This window comes from Anolis carolinensis, unplaced genomic scaffold (assembly GCF_035594765.1).
Source record: "Anolis carolinensis isolate JA03-04 unplaced genomic scaffold, rAnoCar3.1.pri scaffold_8, whole genome shotgun sequence".
NCBI classification, from domain to species: Eukaryota; Metazoa; Chordata; class Lepidosauria; order Squamata; family Dactyloidae; genus Anolis; species Anolis carolinensis.
The window spans coordinates 16,113,661-16,137,173 of NW_026943819.1; the positions used below are offsets into that span (position 1 = coordinate 16,113,661).

At 40.9% G+C, this 23,513-nt stretch overlaps 1 protein-coding gene and 1 long non-coding RNA gene across 3 annotated transcripts in view; one reads left to right on the top strand and one right to left on the bottom strand.

Moving 5' to 3' along the window:
• The window catches only part of slc37a2 (solute carrier family 37 member 2), a 37,804-nt gene that overhangs the window by 4,038 nt on the left and 10,253 nt on the right, over nucleotides 1–23,513 (bottom strand). For both annotated transcript variants that reach the window (XM_062961011.1, XM_062961012.1), the window contains exons 2-17: nucleotides 19,145–19,226; nucleotides 18,472–18,559; nucleotides 18,098–18,176; nucleotides 14,205–14,340; nucleotides 9,516–9,592; nucleotides 8,936–9,102; nucleotides 7,792–7,829; nucleotides 7,159–7,326; nucleotides 5,378–5,468; nucleotides 4,780–4,842; nucleotides 4,391–4,476; nucleotides 2,758–2,806; nucleotides 2,554–2,627; nucleotides 1,363–1,441; nucleotides 1,058–1,155; nucleotides 783–847 (exon numbers count right to left, since the gene is read on the bottom strand). In XM_062961011.1, coding sequence (XP_062817081.1) covers nucleotides 783–847; nucleotides 1,058–1,155; nucleotides 1,363–1,441; nucleotides 2,554–2,627; nucleotides 2,758–2,806; nucleotides 4,391–4,476; nucleotides 4,780–4,842; nucleotides 5,378–5,468; nucleotides 7,159–7,326; nucleotides 7,792–7,829; nucleotides 8,936–9,102; nucleotides 9,516–9,592; nucleotides 14,205–14,340; nucleotides 18,098–18,176; nucleotides 18,472–18,559; nucleotides 19,145–19,226 — 1,440 coding nt within the window. The remainder of the gene's footprint in view (nucleotides 1–782; nucleotides 848–1,057; nucleotides 1,156–1,362; nucleotides 1,442–2,553; nucleotides 2,628–2,757; nucleotides 2,807–4,390; nucleotides 4,477–4,779; nucleotides 4,843–5,377; nucleotides 5,469–7,158; nucleotides 7,327–7,791; nucleotides 7,830–8,935; nucleotides 9,103–9,515; nucleotides 9,593–14,204; nucleotides 14,341–18,097; nucleotides 18,177–18,471; nucleotides 18,560–19,144; nucleotides 19,227–23,513) is intronic.
• On the top strand, nucleotides 1,078–4,539 carry LOC134293455 (uncharacterized). Its single transcript, XR_010000408.1, has 3 exons — nucleotides 1,078–1,219; nucleotides 2,045–2,136; nucleotides 4,349–4,539. It is a non-coding gene; the product is annotated as an uncharacterized LOC134293455 (long non-coding RNA).

A 23,513-nucleotide genomic window follows, 5' to 3' on the forward strand; every position in this document is an offset into this window, starting at 1 on the left:
ATTGGTTAAGGAAACACGGCAGAGTGGTCTTTATTTTTTTAGAGATGTCAACCTTTTTTTAAGCATCCTGGTCAAATCTTCACTTTGGTGCTCTGGCTTTGAACATGGCAAGGGATTGTGTAGCTACAACAGCGTTTAGAAAAGTTACTTTTTGTACTGAGACATTTTAGTACAGGAACTAGACGTAATACAGAAAGTAAGTTGTAGTCTCCATTGCTTCGAGTTGATGTGCTGATATGTTTATCAGTCAAATTTTTAAAAACCTCCTCTGGAACACTGTATTCTTTCCCTGGAATTTCCTGCGCATGTTAGCTGTCACATTTGGCATAGGCAAGTAAATCCAAGACCACCACATCCCAACTCCAATACAGTATCTCCTAAAGCAGCTCAGTAAAACTACCAAGTACATTTAGTAAAATTCAAGGTGGCAGCAGCAATGGCAGAATAAGTTAACGGAAGGATACATTTATGGAGCAGCCTCCCCATGCCAAATGTTTTGGATTACAGATAACATCACACACAACCAATGCGTGGACAGAGATATGTAGTGTATTAGGTTGGAGAAGGCCAAGCTGGGGAAATTGGACTGGATGTTTTGAATTACTGATGTATTAATTAGGCCTTGAAAACAGATTCTAGTCTAGTCTAGTCTAGTCTAGTCTAGTCTAGTCTAGTCTAGTCTAGTCTATTCTATTCTATTCTATCCTATTCTATTCTATTCTATTCTATTGCAAACAACTCCTGGAAGAGCTCCAAGGCTTTGTGGTTCTGTCAACACCTACCCTCTTTTCCTTGTGTAGCTGCCACACCATCCTCGCATTTCTTTGAACACCACACGTGACAGCAACTGAAAGCAGAAGACACACAAAATTAGTCTCTGTGGCTGCTCTTGTGAAAGGCTCACAGTCTCCCTGGGCATTGAAGCCATGAATAGAAGCTGAAGCTGGACCAGCAGTGGCATAAGCACCTGAGGTACTTTGCACCTGAGGCAACATACAAGAGGAATCACTGGGAGCAAAAATATGTTGATACAGACAGCTTAGCAAAATGAACTCACTAGGCAAGCCAGGACATCTGCCGATATCAACATGTAGAATACATTGTCCCAGCTGGAACGTGAAATCACACCTGCTAACAAAGGTCCAAGGGCAGCACCTGCAGAACAAAAAGAGAACAATGCAAAGACTCAGCAAGAAAGCAGGCAAGAGAGGAGCAGCAGGTAGGCTGTTAGGAATTGTGGGAGTTGAATTCCAAAACACCTGGAGGGCCAAAGTTTGCCCATGCCTGCCCTAAAGCTTCTTAAAACAGTTGGCTCCAAAACATCAGCTGCCAATGCAGCTCCCATGTTCTCCAGCAACTGACCTACAGATCCAGTTCCATCGATAATGGCTGTAACGGTGGAAAGGGCCTTTGCATTTCCTTGGAGACTTTCATGAGTGCCCTGTATTGGAGCAGAAGAAAAAATTAATAAAGTTCCAGGCAAATTTTATATATATATACACACACATTTTAATATGCTCTGTGTGTGTGTACGTAGGTGAGTACACTTACACATTTCCAAGTAATATAGTGTAAATGAAATCCTGTACTGATAATGCTTGAGGAAAAATTCTGTTCTTTTATCTTTAAACTTTTCATACTTTTTGACAACAATTGCAGAAATTTTGTTTGTTTTTACACAGTTCTAGCCCTAAAGGCATCAAATTTTGTCTGATCTTTGAAACTAAGTAGGGTCAGGCTCAGCCAAGACTTGGATGGAAGACTGCCAATGAATACCACAACAAGTCTAAGGTTTCTGGGCCACAGCTCCAAGAACCATCTGCTCTCAGCCAGCACTTGGGTACTTTCTGGGTGTCCTTGAGGGGCGGTGGGTTCTTTCCTGCATAGGAAAGAGGACTCGCACCGTATCTGCCATTAATCATGGCTTGAAAGACAGATGTATGCTCACTGCTATTGCCCATCCAGACAAGAATTAGGAAAAATAAGTGATTTCTACAATATATTTAATGTAAATACACTGATGCAATGTATTATACTCTGCTAGCCTGCTAACTGGATCTCACACTTACAAGAGGAGGAAGGATTCATCCCATTCATGCTGAAGAAGGCCTCATCCCCCACTACACTATAGTAAAGGTAAAGGTTTCCCCTGATGTTAAGGGGGATGGTGCTCATCTCCATTTCTAAGCTGAAGAGCCAGCATTGTCCATAGACACCTCCAAGGTCATGTGGCTGGCATGACTGCATGGAGCGTCGTTACCTTCCCGGTAACTGGCCTATTGATCTACTCACATTGGCATGTTTTTGAACTGCTAGGTTGGCAGAAGCTGGCACTCATTCCGCTCCCGAGATTTGAACCTGGGACCTTTCGGTCTGCAAGTTCAGCAGCTCAGTGCTTTAACACACTTCGCCACCGGGGCTCCTTGCATTATAGATAAGTGTTTGTAATTAATTAAAAGCAGGATATGGATTAAGCTGAAGCCTTGCTTGATCTTCAAATAAATCAAAATGTAAGTAACCTCAAAGGCTTTGATGCTTGGATGCAGTTCTTACCAAATCAGCTGATACTGCCGTTGTGATGAGAGCGTAAGGCCCATTGACAAGGCCACCACAGATAATCAGCATGACTGCAAAAGGGGAGAGGAAAATTCAGCTGAGCAAGTTGTGTTCCCATTAACAACTATTTAAACTATGTGTTTATGCACCCAAGGGCAAGCCCTGCAGCAGGGTATGAGGATGTTCAATGGCCTGTCTTACCTATGGATGTGGCAAATCCATTCTGTCCAATAGAGTTGTATAAGAACAGCTAAAAGAGAAAGCAGAGCAGCAAGTTAAGAATTTCCAAGTTTTTTTTGCCTCCTATACTAGTTATTTGTTATGGATATAATTGTGATTGCTTACTATATTGCATGTATATGATTTAATGTATTATTTATTTATTTATTTATTTCAATTATTTATACCCCGCCCTTCTCACCCGAGGGGACTCAGGGCGGCTTACAAGTGGCAATTGATGCCGTTACACTGATATACAATAAACTATAAATAAATTGACAGCATTTATATTCCGCCCTTCTCACCCTGAAGGGGACTCAGGGCAGATCACATATAGGCAAACATTCAATGCCTTTTAACATAGAACAAAGACAAACAAACATAGGCTCCGAACGGGCCTCGAACTCATGACCTCCTGGTCAGAGTGATTCATTGCAGTGATTGATTGCAGCTGCTCTCCAGCCTGCACCACAGCCCGAGTTTTCTCTTAGCTCTATATTGTCTGAGGTTGTGGGAGGTACTGCAGACCATGTGACCAGATCTGGGATTATTCAGACTGAGACTCCAGTTTAGAAGTCAGTTAGTACAGTATGCAATTGGTAGTGTTAGTATGCTGCAGTGAATAGTCAGTCTTTATTGAGTCAATGTTCAGTAATGTATGAGACTGAAGAGATTGTTAGTCTGTATGCAACAGAGAAGAGACTAAAACAGAATGATTTAGAGAACAGACTGTTTAAACTTAGAACCAATAAGCAATGTACCTGTATGCTGAATACATGAAATTTGTAAGTAAATCAACTATGTGTGTTACTTTTAACAAAGACTACTTATTTTTGATCTCTTGAGAGCATGATTTAAAAACAATATATTTTATGGGATAGTAGATGTTTTTTGGGCAACTGAAATAACACTTCTGAAGATCTGCTATATATTTTGTGCATTGGCATATCTTTGTTCCTAACAGTTTAGAGAGAAAATCAAATATATCAGTCTAACAACTGAGAAGCCTATTTGCCTTGCATGAATACTAGTGGATATTTACCACGAAGGAGAAAATTCACTCAAACGAGTATTTAACTCTTCTTAGGAAGGTCATACTTTACAAAATAGTTATGATTATTCCAAATAGTGTGAATGCCAATTAATCTCCAAAAGAGCTATGGAGATTCAAGCTTTTCCTAAAAATGTTTCTTCACTCATAGAAAATCAGTAGCTACACAGTTCATCCCTTGAACATTTACACTAGATACTTATATAACTGTTTCATACTATTAGAACTGCCATAGTTCCAGCCTATAGGATCCTGGAATTGTTAAGTTTGGGAAGGTATTTAGATGTCTCTTCTCGATAGCTCAGTTCCCAATATATTCCCAATATATTCTAAAAAGAGAGATTGAGGATACTATTGGAATAACTTGGCTACTATAGTGCTAGCTCTCTCTAGTGGTTCATCTATGTACCACTAAAAGCAAGTGTAGTTAGAATGTTGTTCAGTCTATGTTAAAGGAAAACTTTCCAACCATCAAATGTGTGTGTATGTGTATGTATGTGTGTGTGTGTTTCTCCTCATAAGAGTCACCCGGCAATCCTAAGCACACAGCTGGAAGATACTCACCATGGGAGCAGCCAAAACCAACATCGTACAGCATGTGGTGGCCCTGCCGCCAGTGTAGTCGGAGATGAGACCAGCTAAGATGCCTCCTGCATGACAAAACCACATTTCATTTTCCACAATGTTTTAAAGTAAATTGGTTATTTAATAGATTTTAAACTTTTGTGGCATATTTTGTTTTAGCTGTTTTGTTTTAACTTATGTTGGAAGCTACTTTTCGTCCCATGTTTAGAAAAAAGTAGAATATAGATTAAATAACACAAATGTGGGCTCTGAAGAGCCACTGAAGAGCCTCCTCCACTGGAGATTAGCTCCTTCATCCATCTCCACAGGTTCATGTCTCTCCTCCAAGACGTACATGAAAAGCACATATGAAAATCAATCAAACGTACCAACTATGCCACCGACATCGAAGAGGGTGGACATATCTCCAGCTTCTTTGGAAGATAAATGAGCTGTGGAAAAGAAAAACACAAGAAAAGGGTATTAGGAGCAGAAAGGATCCAAAGGCAATGTGGAGAAATGCAGAGAACATCCTTTACAGATCTCCGACTGAAACTTTCAGCATAGCCAGTCATTTAAAAAGACAGTCAGCAAAGCCAGAATCGATAGCAGTGAGCTAGATCCATCAGTTAGTAACCTGACATGATCTGGAGCAGCTCTTCACATTCAACCATTAAAAAGATGTAGAAAGATTGCCAAAGTAAGATGTAATGCAGTTCATGCAACTAGCAACTGAACATGTATGTACATAACAGAGAATGGCTGGTAGTAACTGTTTTGAGCTTCATTTATGACAGGAAAGCAGAATAATAAATAATAATAACAACCACCACCATTTGAAATTGGAACCAATTGAAATCTGTCCCCATTCACACTCACTATTTGCTTTGGAAGAAAATCCTATTGACAGCAAACAGGAATGGTGATGGGGTGAGGGCAAAAGTAATAAGAACTTTTGGTGATATCATATAATTTCTCGTAACTTACCCACATTCACGATGTAGAGGGGCAGCCAGTAGAGGAAAGTATAGCTGACTAGTTTGGCAAACAAGAGGCACAAGGAGAACTCCACCACACCCTGAAGAGGGGAGAGGGAAGGGGAAGGGAATCCATCAACAACAGTTTGGAAAAATTATCTGGAAGGCCAAAACAGATATGATGATATCTCCTACAGCTTCCCTGATCATATGCCAGAGCAGGGAACATTACTTTTTTAAAGTAACTTGTTTTGTTACTTTTTCCTCAGATCTCTTGGATGACATAGTATCACCAAGCAATGACAAAAGGCCATGTTGTTGTTTTCAGTTCCCTTTCTTTTAAAGTTAATCAAAATATAAGTAACCCCAAAGACCTTGATGATTGGATACAGTTTCCACCAAATCAGCTGACACTGCCATTGTGATGAGAGCGTAAGGCCCATTGACGAGGCTGGTTGGACTAGATGGCCCCAGGGCCAGCCCTAGGTAATTTTCAAATGTAGGCAAACAGAATTTTGGTGCCCCCCCCCCCCCAAACCAATCACTGAAAAATAAAAGCGTTGGGTAAGCAAAAATGTTGGAAAATAAAGAGGGATTAAGGAAACGCCTATTAAACATCAAATTGCATTAAGTTTTTACAAATTAAGCACCAAAACATCATGTTTTACAACAAATCAACAGAAAAAGCAGTTCATTACATGGTAATGTTATGTAGGAATTACTATACAGTAGAGTCTCACTTATCCAACACTTGCTTATCCAATGTTCTGGATTATCCAATGCCTTTTTGTAGTCAATGTTTTCAATACATCATGATATTTTGGTGCTAAATTCGTAAATACAGTAATTACTACATAGTATTACTGCGTATTGAACTACTTTTTCTGTCAAATTTGTTGTAAAACACGATATTTGGTGCTTGATTTGTAAAATCATAACCTAATTTGATGTGTAATAGGCTTTTCCTTAATCCCTCCTTCTTATCCAACATATTCGCTTATCCAACATTCTGCCGGCCCGTTTATGTTGGATAAGTGAGACTCTACTGTATTTGCGAATTTAGTACCAAACATTGAATAGGGATATAGGGCAGTGTGGACTTAGATAACCCAGTTCAAAGTAGATATTGTGGGTTATTCTGCCTTGATATTCTGGGTTATATGGCTGTGTGGAAGAGCCCTGAGGGTCCTTCCACACAGCCATATAACCTAGAATATCAAGACAGATAATTAAAAGGCCACCAAAAGGAAATCTAGCCCCTGGTATTAAAAATATTCTAAAATCAGGACAATAAATAAAGAACAACACTCTGAAAATGGGGGAAATCCAGACAGTAAACAATCAGGGACAGCTAACACCTCCCAGATATATAAATCCCACTTACCTAGCTTCCAAGTTCCCACAGACCTCACAATCTCTGAAGACCCCAAAGGTGGGCCCGCAGGGCGCGAGGGCGCACCCACGCCAGCCGGAAGGCCCGGCACGGGCACCGGAAGGCCTAGCGCAGGGCAGAAGGCAGATCACTGGGCGGAAGGTCCACGCCAGCCCGAAGGAGAAGGAGCCGGGGATGGCCTCCGCAGCCTTCCGCCGGAAGCGGCGGTGCGTGCCAACAAAAAGTTGGCTTTAGGGCACTTGGAGGCGCCTGCCAAAAGATGGCACTCCAAGCAAGTGCCTAGATTGCCTTAAGGGTGAACCACCCCTGGATGGCCCTTATAGCCCTTAAAACTCAAAGGTTCAATGGTTCTGTGTTAAAACCAGCACATTGGCAGTGTTTCCTGCAGGGAAGCTCACCGGTATTCGGAGAGCAGCTATGAAACTGATGGCTTCCCGATCCTCTGGTGGTTCTTTGCCGGTTTCTGCTACATCTATGATGTTTTCCCTGCTGTGGGTGGAGACATTGAGGCTCCCGTCACTGATGGAATGTCCTGCCTCCAGGCCTTTCTCATCCGGATTGGAGACCTGGGAGAAAATCAAACATCTCAGGAATTCAGATGGAGATATTGTGAAGGACTTCTTGGTTTACTGTAGAAACTTGTCAGAGGCCAAAGATAAACAGTGCTATCCCGTAATTATTTTACACAAGTAGTACCTGCCAGCCAATGTATCAATTTCCAGCATACTTTATTCTCTCAGCTGACCTGGCTAGCTGTACCCTTTTTAATAATACCCCATTCCACCCTTGCACCACCACTTGGGGATATGGGGTGAGAAAACAGCACTGAATAATCCCAGTCCTAATGAGACCATTGTCTAATGGTCATGGCTAGCTGGAAGATTACTGCAAAGTATAGTCCCAAAGTACTGTTTACAATTTCTGGTAACAAAGCCACAGGGAACACAAATGTGGGAGCTATTTACTTTTTTAGACTGCAGATTCTATAAACTGTTGTCCAAAACTCAGAGAAAATTATACTTGAAACTCACATGGTGGAGAGGTGGACTACAGTCAACATCTTCTGGATCTGAAAGAGAAAGAAATTGCATTGGGCAAGAACATCTTGATTTCAGAGTGAGTTATAGCCAGAAGGGATGTTTTGCCAATATGTTCTGATTTGGGATTTGTGGACATCAACAGCTGCAAAAAGTGGTTTCATAGAATCAGAGATCTCATCGGCAATCCAGTTCAACCCCCTGCCAAGAAGCAGGAAAATAACATTCAAAGCACCCCCGATAGATGGCCATCCAGCCTCTGCTTAAAAGCCTCCAAAGAAGGATACATGAAGTCAACTGAAATTGCCTTTGAGAATTAAAAAACAGAAGGCATCTCTGACACTGCTGTCTTAACAAATCATGGAGATATGATAAATTATACTGTTTTCAGCCACTAGGTGGCAGCATGGGTTTATCTGTGTATGGAATGCTGCACAGATATTCCTGCAGAAATGTGCCAATGCATTTTTAAAAAGCTCCTCCAAACAAGGCAAACAGACTGGGAAGTTGAAGCATTTGTTACTGTAGTTTCTAATATTTTTTAAAGTACCCAAAATGCCATTATCCCAGCACCAGATACCACTTTTTGCCATTAAAGAAACTCTTAAGACATATCTTAACAATAAACCACCAAGCAGTATTGTTATGGGGAGGGAAGGGGTCACGGCAGTCTGGAAAGCCAAGGGCCTGATATCCCTCACTCCTATTCTTATGCCTGGTAAATTAACGGGGAAAGTTATACTTCTCAAATCTTGTTGCTGTTATTGTATGTCTTCAAGTCATTTCCGACTGACTTATGGAAAACCTATGGAGTGTTTCTTGGCAAGATTTGCTCAGAAAGTTTGCCTTTCCCAATATCTGAGGCTGAGAGAATGTGACTTGCCCAGGATCACCCAGTGAGTTTCCATGGCCAAGTGGGGACCCAAACCCTGGTCTTCAAAGACGTAGTCCAATGCCAAACCACTACACCACACTGTCTCACAAACCTTATCTGGGTGTAATTACTATTTGATCCATTTTGTCCCACATTTTTCACCTGTTTGTACCCCAGATTACCCAATTTCTCCCCATCTTTGCAACATGCTGTGGGGGCAGGGTCTGTCAGCTGTTTTGGCCCAACACAACTCCTAATACTCACATTCAATGAGGAACAAGAAGCAGATGACGCCCATGGTAGCTATGATGATACCGGGCACGATGAAGGACAAACCCCATGTGCTGGAGACCCATGCGCCAGCAATCAGGGACCCCAAGATGTTTCCAACCGATGTGTGTGAGTTCCAGATGCCCATGATGAAGCCCCGCCTGGGAAGAGAAGGCGACAGAAAGGGGCAGATCAATCTCTGGGCCAGAAAGAAACATGCTAGACGTTCAGACATGGAGCCAAAGGTTGATGTTAAAACACAAATTCTGAGATTAGAAAAAAAAATTACTCTCAGCACTACATCTCCCAGAATCCCCAATCAACATGCTTAATGACAGTGATAATTGGAGATTCGGGATGGTATAATGCAGAATTCAACTAGCAGTGACTAGTTACCTCCATGAAGACGCTATATATTTAATTCATTTTTCAGTCCCACATTATATTTTCCGTTCCAGTGAGGGAATAAATCAGATACTTCCTCCACAGATTAAGCAATTAGAACTTTACTTGAAAGGAATTTTTTTTAAAAAAAAAAACCTACAAAATGCAGATGTTAAGAAACCAGACTCACTTCCCCTTTCCAAACCAGTTGCCGACACATGTAACCACTGATGGCCAACCAGTTGTCTGCACCAAGCCATTGAATATCTAGAGGAAAGACAAGAGAAGGAAAGAAGCAGAGTAAGGGAAACTATAGGGCATATTTGCAGAATCATTCAAGGGCCAAAGGGATGTGGAAATGCAATACTTCTAAGTTCATAACCACTCAGAGTGGTGTCTGAGAAACAGTAATTGAACAATCAGCCCACACAACTACTAAGACACACAATCTACTTCCCTGTATTTCAACAAATTGGCCTAGAAAATGCTAGATGCCTGTCTCTTTTGCGTTTGGAAGAACACAAGTTGAGACCTGCAACAAAATGCTGCAGTACGAAGTGCTTCTTGTTCAGGATATCATCTATTACATTTCATTTTCTTTATGGTTTCTTAGAACAGTTCAAAAGAGTTACTTGCAAAGGCTACAATCTCAGAATCCTGTAACCGGCATGGAGCATGTTGTGGCCCATCCTGGCTGGAATTTATGGTAATCCAAATGAGAAACATTTCTGAGCTATTTATTTATTTATTTACAGTATTTATATTCCGCCCTTCTCACCCCGAAGGGGACTCAGGGCGGATCACATTATACACACATAGGGCAAACATTCAATGCCCATAAACACATCAAACAGGGACCGAGACAGACAGACGCAGAGGCAATTTAACCTTCTCCTGAGGGGATGTTCGATTCTGGCCACAGGGGGGAGCAGCTGCTTCATCATCCACTCTGATGGCACTTCCTCACTTCCTCATTCCAATGTCGTAAATTAGTTCAATTTGCCTCCCCACTTTATAAGTGGTACCTTATTTTCTACTTGATAGATGCAACTATCTTTCGGGTTGCTAGGTCAGCAACGAGCAGGGGCTATATTTTATTTTTAATTGACGGGTGCTCACCCCGCCACGGGCTGGCCTCGAACTCATGACCTCATGGTCAGAGTGATTTATTGCAGCTGCTCAACAGCCTGCACCACAGTCCGGCCCCAGCTATGCTCCAAAGATCCATTTCCAGGCACAATTCAAAGCGCTGGTGATGAACCTTGGACCAGGTTACCTGCAGATAATATAGCAGCAGAACAACAATGACTTTGGATCCTTTGGAACTCACTGTACCTATCCCAAATGATTTGCAAAGTCCTCTTCCTCGCTTGTCAGTTATTGGATCCAGTGACCTTGAGATCTTGTGTCGCAATCTCTAACCTGAAACAGGGAGGTTTCTAGGACACAACGCCTATTTGCTCCACCCCATCTCCCTGCTCCAAGTTTCCCTATGAACAAACCTTGCCAAACCAACTGCACAAACGAGTTGGGAAGCTTGAAGCATTGATGTGAGGGAAAGGCACACATCCCTGATTTGTCACAGTTTCAAGTAATGGATGGAAGTGGGTAGGTGGAAAATACAACCAGACGACTTGCCTAACTGCTTACAAAAATAGTCCCATGCAATGAAACACAGTGGGCGTGGTGAGAAACTCTTGATCTCCAGCCTACAAACATAGAGGAGATGCTCTAGCTGTCCTGCTCTTCAATTGACAGTTTACACAGAGTCCACTTCCTTGTAGTTATACAAAGTAATTGACCTAGAAAATGATGAAAGAAGTAGAATACCTCCCAAAAGAGGAGGAATTGTGGTGCTTCCCCTGTCAGTGAGGTGGCAAATCAGCTCCACATTTTAATCTGAACTTTAAATGAGCCATCCAAAGTGCTTGACCTATTTTGGGGACAGTGATAAGCATCTTCGTTGACTCAATTCATAATGTTCAGGATAAAGTCCAGAACAGATGCAGTGTCTCACTGACATGAAAGCTCCAGTTACTGATTCTTCTGTGGAAGCAGCTGAATCTTTCAGTTTGTGTGACCCAGTGGATTTTGAGGGCTGAAAAGTAACTATTCCAAGATCTGGTTTGGACAAAGCTCCACAACAGAATCCAGATCACTCTGCAACTGAAGACGAAGGCTCGGCCTCTTTGTTGCTGTAAGACTATTACTTTGGGAAGCTAAATGTTCTCTCTCAGATGTTGAAAACAGGGCTCATTGCCCTGTCACTTTTTTTTATCTCAGAAAAAAAAAACATCAGAAAATAGCAGTGGAATCTGGAGAAAGGAATGTATATACCAGGATCTGGTTGTAAAGTATCATCGACTGCCCATTTTTCCTTTGAAATTACTATTTATAACTTTAAAAGGAACTAACATAATACAACTTTTTTCCTGGCTGAATTTCAGACCGACACAGATTGATAGCCTTTTGGAACTGCATCTTTTTTTACTCTGGAACTGCATTTTTTCCCTCTGTGAAAAAATGTTTATTTGCACATTCCAAATGCTTGCAGTACAAGATAGGAAAATAAAATCATATATCCAAACCCTTCTCAGAAATTCCAGAGTCTTAAGGTGGAATCTTACTGAATCACAGATTGTTTATGAGCCAGAAACATGAGGCCAGGCTGCTCAGACTATATCTAGTAACATTTCCCCCAGTAACTCCTGCATCATCAAACCCAATAATCTCTCATTTGACAGCAATGACACATCCAGACAGACACAACAAGGATGGAAAAATAGGCTGCATCCTCTTCTATTTTTTCCAGTGGCTAAATATGCTTGCCCAGCCTGAACGTATGGAACGTTTTTTCCCATCACGGGACAAATGGAGCAAGGAGTAGGAAACACCCACACAATGCTTAATGGGGCAAACAAAAGTCAAGGGAAGTTCAGGAAAAGAAATCTCATCAATGAGACTTTATGAGAGGGCTGCTGAGAAAGTGAACCCTGACAGAAGTACATTGGATAATTATTATTTACAGGATTTCATCAGGATTCCCACCCTTTTACAGTAGCCTTCTTCAAGATGATCCTCTACATAGTCTACAGTCAGGGATGATAGGAGCTGTAGTCCAGTATATCTTGAGGTTACCATAATGGAGAAAGCTGATTTATAGAGGCATGCAAGAAAAGATACAGAACTCCTGGATCTAACAACTAGATCCTAAATGTTAAAAAACAGAATCAATGACTAAAATAACTCCGAGACCAGGATTTGTTCTGTATTCCAAATGAACAGATGTCACAATCCTTCTATGCAAAAATATCCTGAATGCCCCAGGTTTTCTACAATTCAGCAGCATAGCTTTGAGGTGTAGAGTGGTGGTCTTTTTCTTGTTGCTTTTGCAAAAGAACAAGAAAATCAATTATCCTTGCCTATCTATTGCCAAGGAGGTCTAGATTTACCTTCTCTAGACACTCCAGGTGTATAAAGAGGTCACCATGTAAGAAACCAAATCAGTATCCGCTAAACTCGATATTTTACAAAGAAATTCTGATTTGCTATGGGCTTCATATTCATTTCTGAAGCAACCAAATTAAAATGTCATTTCAAGATCCTTTAACCTGAGATCAAGCCCAAGGATGACATATCCAAGTGATAACTATACTTTGAAATGTTGAGCAGTGGCACTTATGGAAGAAAGAATGGAAATCTGTAATGGTAGAGAGAAGTGACTAACTTCCCTTCTCCTTTATGTGGGGCTCTGAACTTTGGGGCCCTTGCAGTGTGAGTTATTCCCCGGGAGGTGGAACTAAGTCCAATAAGAAATTCATTTGACTCCCTGGAAATGAGGCAGGTAGGACACTAGAAATTCACATCTCTAGCCATTTTAGGTCAACCCTATAAAGGGGACTACCTGTCCTCCCCGTGTAATTAACATCATATACTTAAGTTCTATTACACAGCCCAACACAAAGCAATTTGTGGTGTCTTGGTTTTTAGGTCTGTTCCTGGGGTTATTTGGGGCGCTGATTCAGAAAATTGAATTGGATAGAACACATCAGATATGGTTATCATGGTTTTCTGTGGGCAAACAAATGAGAGCAAGCAGATGGAATATACCATATGCAATATTACAACCATATGCATCATACCACTTAATTCCAATAAGAAACTCATTTGACTCCATGTTATATTGCATAAAGGAGCCCCGGTGGCGAAGTGTGTTAAAGCACTGAGCTGCTGAACTTGCAGACCGAAAGGTCACAGATTCAAATCCTGGGAGCGGCATGAGCAACTGCTGTTAGCTCTAGCTTCTGCCAACCTAGCAGTTCGAAAACATGCAAATGTGAGTAGATCAATAGGTACCGCTCCGGAGGGAAGGTAACGGCGATCCATGCAGTCATGCCAGCCACATGACCTTGGAGGAGTCTACAGACAACGCCGGCTCTTCAGCTTAGAAATGGAGCTGAGCACCAACCCCCAGAGTCAGACATGACTGGACTTAACCTCAGGGGAAACCTTTACCTTTACTTATATTGCATATGTTCTGTATCTCAAAAAACTAGAGCTGATAGGGGGAAAGTGGTGCCATTTTGGAATCAGTAGGTCAAACATACCCAGAAACAGGACTAAGATTTGAGGCACCAAAATGTGATATCTGCACAAAGTGTCAAAGAATAGAGGTGGGCAGAGGAGTTCCTTGGCAAATTCCCTTGTGGTAGCCTCCTTTCTTCCACAGTGGCCACAGTTCTTGTAGTGTTTACCATTGTAACTTCCCAAAATATATGGCACTGGACCACTGGGGGAAATTCAACAGACCAAATGCTAGGTCTCACAGAAAGCTCCGTACTATAAAAATGTCATGGGCAAACACAATTGATTTCCATACCTGTACAAGGACAAAGTACCAAAGCTGGTGGATATTCCAGTAGTAGCCCAAACCAAATAAACACGTGAACAGGCCACTCAGCAACATGCCTCCAGAGAGGTAGTATCGCAATGGGAGGCGCTCACCGAAAATGCCACTGCAAAAGAGAGAAGCAAACAGCATATGAAACACAAGAGTTTTCTTCCCAAAAAGCTCCACCTTGGAATTATGGCATCACTGAGCAGAAATAAACACTCAGGACACAACTGTTTTGCATGGAAAAGGTCCTAGGTTCAATCCCTAATATCATCAGCCTAGTTGTAAACGATTCATAAGTTAATTATACGCTGTCTATTTTTTCTGGTGGGGAAATCTACTCATTTGTCCTTTCTGAGTCTGAGCATGCATCTACATGGTAAAATTAATTCAGTTTGACTATCATGTCTCAATGCTATTGGGGAGATAGGGCAGAATACAAATAAAATGTTGTTGTTGTTGTTGTAGTTTTGCAAGGTCCTTAGTCTTCTCTGCCAAAAAGTGCTAGTGCCTCATGAAACTACAACTCCCAGGATTTCATAGCATTGAACCACAGCAGTTAAAGTACTGTCAAACTGCATTTTAAAGAGTAAATACATAAATGTTATTTATGGATGACATACAGATTAAATTTTACTCACAATCACAATAGAACAATTGGAATCAACAAAGTTTACATAAGTGGTGACGAACATGCCCCATTTAAAGAAAAGGGCCAACTCTAGTTGGGACTAACTAGCTAGTTGGGATTTTGCACAACAAGTCGAAAAGAATAGGAAAAATGCCTCTATTGTGATATGGTTCTCCCCTTTGAAATGCAAGAGAAGCTGAGATGATTTCTGCAAGAAGTTGGGACTTCTCCTCTGACAGTATTTAAGTGTATGTTGAATGGCTACCTTTGAATGATGCTGTCACTGGCTTATACAAAGGGCTCCAAGACATGCTCCAAGTCTCTCATTTCACCAGATAAGACTTTGTTTTTTGATTTATTTAATGTCCTGTCTTTCTCCCATGACAGGATTAAAGACAGCATGATGTGATCATGACTCTTCTCAACAGATCATTACAAACAGGAACTTTTCCATACTGTTGATTTCAGTGATAGTGAAAACGTTGACCTCTTCCCATTACCAGTCCCCAAACCACTGCCCACACAGCGACTGAAAAGTCTTGCCATTATTTAGACCAACTTATTTTCTGGGAACTCTGGAACTATAGACTGTATCTAAATGCTTTTTCTTAGAAACTGCAGATGACAGTTTATCAGGTTCTTATACTTCAGTTCTAAAATAAGTTGTATTTAATAACGCAAACTGAACACTTTGTGGTCTAATAGTTTATTCTGACATGATTAACAATCTGTCTTATCTAATCCACCTTTGTTTGCCATGTCATTTGTGAGACTCATTAGCAAATTGTGAGAAAGAAGGTGGTTCCCGGTGCAATTAGATGAAAGGTGAACGGAAGTGATTGCACTCCAGGTGTTGTTGGATTGCAACTACCATCAGCTCCAGAAAGGAGGGTCACGAATGAAAGGTGATGGGGATGGCAGTCCAACAACATCTGGAATGCCAGGTATTCCTCACTGCTGCTTAATTTGAAGCTATGTTACAGAAGGGTAAAGATTAGTCCATCACTAGTTCACTCTTGGTTTACCCAGTGCTTCAGGCTCTGACTGACATTGACTCACCTATTCAAAAATCATCATGAGGATATTTTTACTTCCAAGTCCTGCTACAGGCTACATCAGCCCCTTGAAATGCAACTGGAAAAGGCTAAAAAGTTGTATGTGTGTGTGTGATGTTTGGCCAAAAATTGGAGGCACATCTTGCATCGAGTAGAACTGCATATCTAAGAAAAGTGACTCCTTTTTAGCTCCAGTATATAATTCTTTCCCTTTAGGGAAAGACCAGCCATATGACTCCCATTCGTACTCCACTGAGTAAGATCATGGAGCTGCTGACCTTTTTGCTCCTGTCCTTTTGGCATTGAAGCAGTCCTGAAAATAACCCAACAAAGCCCTTTAATAGCTACTTAGGTGACAAAAGAGCTGGTTATGGCTCATAACAAACAGAATTCATCATTTGAACACGCTTTCTATCGACAACACAAGCCCTCCATTAACCAATTTCTTATCGCCCAGCCATCATGAATATAAGTTATGGGAATTTGGTCTCTACGAATGGCTTTCTGCCTAGTTGGGAAGCAGGCTGACTGCTTTCTGGGTGTGACTGGCTCTTGACGCATTGTGCCTGGATAATGAAATACTATAGATTTGTCCTAAAAGCACCTCTTGGATTACTTGTGGGTGTTTTTAAGCCAGGATGTTAAACTGTCAAGTTGCTGATATCCTTTGTGACAAATTGTATCAGGTGAAGATTGCGGACAATGAAGATAAACCTTATCAAGGAAGGTAAACCAAGAGCGAATCAAAATTGCTAATGGCAGAGGAACTGGTAAAAATAAGATAATAAGAATCACCAAAAGGCCACTGAAAGGCCAGTAGTCTAAAAGCCCATTTTGTAAAAGCCAAAACAAACTTCACTATTAGTGTGAGCAAGACAATGTCCGCAGGAACTGTGAGAAAAGTCCCCTCAGCTATATATTCTGAGGGCTCTTCTACACATGCCTAAAAACCTGGAAGAAACTGGTATGTGTGAAGGGGGAGGCTAAATGACATTTGGGGAAAGTGTGGGTGGAATCGAGTTAACAGAAGAAAAGCACGTGTTTAAAAGGTGTACTTAAAATCTGATTTGACCCCAAAAAAAATGTTCAGCTTCGCATGACTGTATATTCTTGCAGTCATAAAAAACATGTGGGTTCCTTCCTATACCCCGGTGTTAATTGCTCCTGAGCATTTGAACATTTTAAAAGTCCAAAACAGCTGATTGGGCTGTCAAAAATGGAGCCACTGACACACAGGTGGCTAAACAGAAGCAGAGTTGGAAAGCAATGACAATTAGAATTCTCTGCAACCATTTCTTTGTTCTAATGTTTATAATATTAAACAGAGCCTGAATTTATAACTGGGTGAAGAGAGAGAGATAAGAAATCTGCTTGTGTACATTAGGCTCTCTGCATGGACACATATGAGGTCCAGAGCATCTCGGAGAGACTTAAACAAAAATTTCTGCCAGATGTCCCCCGTCCCTGCTCCATCTTGCGTACTTGTAAACTCCACTTCAAAAGAAGACGTAGGGATGGCAGGGGAGCATTTCCTAGGACTGACAGGTCTGTGTGTAGACTTGCTGTCAGATCTCGAGATTTTTTGCCCCACTTTTTAAACTTTTTTGATGCTGTCTGGAAGCTCCCTGAGTCTCTTAAGTGTCTTACTCAGCTGGTCTTCCATTCTATAAATTAATCCAGTGCCTTCAGGAGTGATGGAGGAACTGGGATTTTGGGACTATATGGATTCCTGATTCTGGAGGGTTAAATTGTGGATAACAATGAAATAGGGGTTATATATACGATGAGATCATCCATCTGCCTTCTGAAATGGTTCCATTCATTCTGCTATGCATCAGTCAAGTCATTTTACCAGCTGAAATCCCATCCTGATTTCTATGAACTTAGCTACATGATAATCAATCTAGGTAGTCACCAAAACTGCATGGTACAATACCTGATAGGCTATACCACTTCAGTATATGTGTGGAAGTCACAGTGAACAGGCTCAGACAAACAGCAAAATAGTATGCTGGAACTGCTACTTGTGTGCATCATTTCATGATGCAGATGTTTGAATACACCCTTTTGACCCCGTTATGTAGGAGACTAATGTTGCAAAAAAAGGCTAGTTGCATATCTTTTCTCTGCATATTCCTAATTATAAGGAGATCACTCTATATCCCCATCCTTCTTGCATGTTAGATACATACCTGATATACATGCCTATGGCATAGGCAACCAGGAAAGCATTGTCCAGTGCTCCAAACAGTTCCTTATAGTTATCTTGGTCTGGAAGAATGAACGGCACTGGTTAAGATTTTGGTTCAACAGAGTACAACAAAGCAACACATATATCCAAATTCACCACAGGCTTCAGAACGAAGAGGCTGGTATTTGTATACAAGAAAGGGGAAACAATTGTCCCCTGATCAACTGCAGCTGTCACCAGCTCTGAAGTATAGTATGTACACTTAATGTATTTCCATATTTTAAGCAAAACAGAGAACTCTAGGAGTTGTACGGCAAACAAACCTTTACAACCTTTGAGTCCTTCAGTGAAACAGACTAGGAAACCAAGTCTTACCAAAAGGCTTCCAGTCGCACCATGTCGTGCTATTGGACTCATTGTTTGGATTGCCTCCACGGGAGGAACAATTGTAATGTAGTTCGCTCTGGCAAAAAGAGAGAAAAAAAACGACAGTAGAAAGAATCAGGAATAATACCATGATTTTGGTTATATCATGCTATCTGTATACATGGCAACTTTGAAATGGATAAGAAACCAAGTCCCTGCTCTAGTGAACCCTCAACCAAGGTAGGAAGGAAAAGAATAGGAAAAAGAAGAAACAATTTTCTCGTGTTGGATTGCTTAAAATGGTTTTCTAATTGTTTTATTATCTGTATCTCACACCAAGAGATCCCTAGATACAGGGCAGGGTAAAACTTTTTCAATCACTCAAAGAAGAAACATAGGCATCCAGCTCACTTGTGAATTCAGAATATCCCTATGAACATTTCCTTGGATGTAAATCTCCCTGTATTCAATAGTATTCATTGTATAGCAGACATGAGAGATTTGCGCCTTTTCAGACAATGCTGGACTACAGTTCCCATCACCCATGCTTGCTGGGGCTGATGGTACCTGCAATCCAATGAGGTCTGTTGACCAGAAGGCTCCACACTCTTTGGATTGCAGGCTTGGGCTTCCTTTGGATCAAGAATACAACTCCTGACTTTCCAGGATTTATGCTCCTTACCTTTACAATACTAATAGGCTTCCGTGAGAGATGGAAGGTGGTATAGCACAGAAACGTCAACACCAGGATCAGTCCCCGATACCTAGGAAAGACCATAAAAGAGAAAGACTGAACACCTAACATTAACACTGAAGATTAACCCCAAAGGTTAGATACACGTTTGCCCTGCGAAAACTGTCATAAGTGATTTTTAATTTATTGTAAGCCTCTTTCAGTCTTGAGCTGGGGAAAAGATGAGCAGTTTGTTAAAGCGCTGAGCTGCTGAACTTGCAGACCGAAAGGTCCCAGTTTCAAATCCCAGGAGCGGAATGAGCACCCGCTGTTAGCCCCAGCTTCTGCCAACCTAGCAGTTCGAAAAAATGCAAATGTGAGTAGATCAATAGGTACCGCTGCGGAGGGAAGGTAACGGCGATCCATGCAGTCATGCCGGCCACATGACCTTGGAGGTGTCTACGGACAACGCCGGCTCTTCGGCCTAGAAATGGAGATGAGCACCAACCCCAGAGTCGGTCACGACTGGACTTAACATCAGGGGAAAACCTTTACCTTATAAATCTATATCCATGTTACTACAACACAGGGATTTCAGTTACGTAACTGGGAATAGTTAAGATATAGAAGTGTTTTTGTTTTCCCTATTCTTAAACAACCAAGAGTCAGAAAGTCTGATTACTGTCATCCCCCAGCAATCTACCCAACATACCTTTGGCCTATTTCATGTACTGAATGTTCCTTGACCGAAAATGGTGAAAGATTGCAGATTTCCTAGATTATTGATCTTACTGTTCATCTGCTATAAAAGACTTTCAGTGTTCCTCTTAGGCTGTGCATTTAGAGGGAGAGTCATACATAAGTGGGCATGCTACTTGTCAAAGGAGTTTGTCTACTATTCCTGGTCATCTGGACTCTCCCCAATAAAAAAGTATGATTAGTTAGCCTGGCCCCGAGTTTTCAAAATGATAGGATTACAGTATCTAATATCAGCGGTCAGAGAAGAAACTAACATTACATTCCTATGCATGTTCACCTAGGCCAATGATGGGCAACCTTTTGCACTTGGTGTGTCAAAATTCACCAAAAAACCTAGCATGACTTGGGTGGTGTGTCACTTCGAGAGAGAAAAAACCCATAATTTCACAATATATATAGTTTAAATAACAAAAATATATAATTGTAATATATAACTGTATTTAATAAATCAAAAACTATTTACTACCATTATTTCCATGTACAACAATCTATGGTACCTCTTGCCGTTTCCACTCTGATTTCTCTCTATTGTAGTTTCAATGTAGTAATAAATAATGAATAATATAATAATAATATAATAGTAATAATATAATAATATATTACAATAATAATAGAATAATAATAGAATGATATTATATATATATATGTATGTGTGTGTGTGTGTGTGTGTGTGTAACGTGCATAATTCTCATGGAGTAAACAACAAAACCACTGGACAAAATCACACCAAATTTGGCCACAAAAGACATTAGTCATCCAATCAATCTGCATGCGGCAGCGTGTCAGCAAAAATGACTAGGCGTGTCAGTGCTGACATGCGTGTCATAGGTTGGCCATCACTGACCTAGGAGAAAATGCCACTCAAAAGGGTGAAGTTAACTTCCCAAAAAAAGGCACAGGTTCCTGTCTCGTCATGAAAGTTAAGCAGCATCAGGTTGTGATGGGACTGCCAAAGAAAACTGGGTACTAAAGCCTACAGTTCAGAGGGAGGAAATGGTAAACCACTTCTAAATATTACTTGCCTAAGAAAATCTTGCAAAATTCATGGGTTCACCACAAGCGAACAGGCGACTCTCAGATGTGTATGCTCAGGTGGAAGCACAGACACAAAGAGGAGCGGGGCTGCATGATTTAATAAAAAAATAAAGAGGAGGGCTGAATAGGAGAGAAGGATCTGTTTCACTGTTGGTTACTCCATCTCATTTAGAGCTTGGTAATGTTTACTCCTAGAATCATCCAGTCTTGGATATCCACCTATGCTGGAATTCTGGAGATTGTAGTCCAAAAAGGCTAACTTTCCAAAGGTCAATGTGTTGTCGAAGGCTTTCATGGCCAGAATCAATGGGTTGCTGTGAGTGATCATGTTCCAGAAGCATTCTCTCCTGATGTTTTGCCCACATCTATGGCAGGCATCCTCAGAGATTGTGAGGTCTGTTGGAAACTAGGCAAGTGGGGTTTATATATCTGTGGAAAGGCCAGATTGGGAGAAAGAACTCTTCTCTGTTTGAGGCAAGTGTGAATGTTACAATGGGCCACCTTGATCAGCATTGAATTGCCTTTGCAGCTTCAAAGGTCTACTCTAGCTTATTTGTATCAACACTGACTTAAAACCACAGCTGTCACAGGTTTCAAGCAGGATCCTTTCCCAACCTGATCTGGAGATCCAAATGATCAAATCTGAGATATTCTGCATGTAATATTCTACATTCCCTCCTCAAGAGAAGATGCCATCAATTCGCCAGCTGGTTCTCTTTGCTTCCCCTTTTCTCATAACCACATTTTTTCCATTCAGCAAAACAAGTGAATCACCCCAGAAATGAGTACGTTTTCCAAGTCATATGTGAGCAGTGATAGAAATTAAATCATATATGAGTAATTCTGCTCTGATTTTTGTAGTTCATTTCTTCCATCCTCAAAGGGAACAAGGATTTCAGTATCTCACAAGACCTCGCTTATCAGGACTACATGAGACAGCCAAGCCATCTGCACTCCAGTTTAGCAAGGTCATGCCTTGGGTACTAGCTACATCAGAATCTGCCAAAACAAATCTGCACAGAAACCAGGAACAAAGCTTGGATAAAGTTAGTTCTCGGATCACATGTTCCCCAATCAGAATCTGAGTTTTAAAAGCTGTAAACTGCTTTGAGACACAAACTGGGGAAAACAGATGTTATAAATAAATATAATAAAAATGTAATTACAGTAGAGACTCACATATCCAACGTTCACTTATCCAACATTCACTTATCCAACATTCAGGATTATCCAACGCAGTTTGCATCCCACCTCGATCCACCACTGTTTCTCTAGGCAGTAAGGATTGAACTTTTTATGGATTTAATTTCCGACAGTGTTGCTACTGTAAATTCATTTTACACAATTCTATCTTTATTTGTAGTCAATTTATTAGCAGCCAATTTTTTTTAGTCAATGTTTTCAATATATTGCAATGTTTTGGTGCTAAATTCATAAATACAGGAATTACTACATATTGTTACCATGTTTTGGAAAGCTTTTTCTGTCAATCTGTTGTAAAACATATTTTGGTGCTTAATTTGTAAAATCATAACGTAATTTGACGTTTAATAGGCTTTTCCTTAATCCCTCCTTATTATCCAAAATTTTCACTTATCCAATGTTCTGCCAGCCCATTTATGTTGGATAAGTGAGACTCTCCTGTATACATAATAATGGAGCCCCCGGTGGTGTAGCGGGTTAAACCACTGAGCTGCTGAATTTGCTGACCAAAAGGTCAGCGGTTCAAATCCAGGGAGCGGGGTGAGTTCCCACTGTTAGCCCCAGCTTCTGCCAACCTAGCAATTTGAAAACATGCAAATGTGAGTAGATCCTCTGGTGGGAAGGTAACAGTGCTCCATGCAATCATACCAGCCACATGACCTTGGAGGTGTCTACAGACAACGCCAGCTCTTCGGCTTGGAAATGGAGATGACACCAACCCCCAGAGTCGGACATGACTAGGACTTAATGTCAGGGGAAAGCCTTTACCTTAACCTACATAATAATACTATTCAAGATTTTGTTACAACACTTAACTATCCAAATAACAAATCATGGGCATGATCAACATCCCTATTTCCACAATCTCATTTCCTATATTGCTTCCTATAGCCAAGTTCCTGCATCAGTGGCGACAACTTCTAACTTTGTCATGATGTTACGTCTATGACTTGATATGCAAGTGTTCTTCTCCCAATAATACATTACATATGCCACATTATCACAATTCCCCTTTTAATTCATGTGCTTGTAAGTCAGTTTATGCTGATATAAATGCTTAACAGGATGACAATCTCAATCTAGTGACTTATGTTTCCAAACAACAGTGAACTATAGGCATCTCAGAGGGGTAAAATCATTAGGAGAGAAATAAAGGTGAGATTTTCAAGAGCAGACATGTATGTTTGTATTTCGGGATTGTTCACAGTCAATTGCATTTTATGTCTTTTCAGAATACGTTAACATGCAGAGCACTATATTGATTGTGCCATGCATAAGGCCTATTAAGGGTGATGTAGGATTCGGAGTCACATATGCATTAGGTTTAAATACCATGGTAGTCATGTCTGTTTTTTGGCAATAAGTCTATGAAGCTGATTAA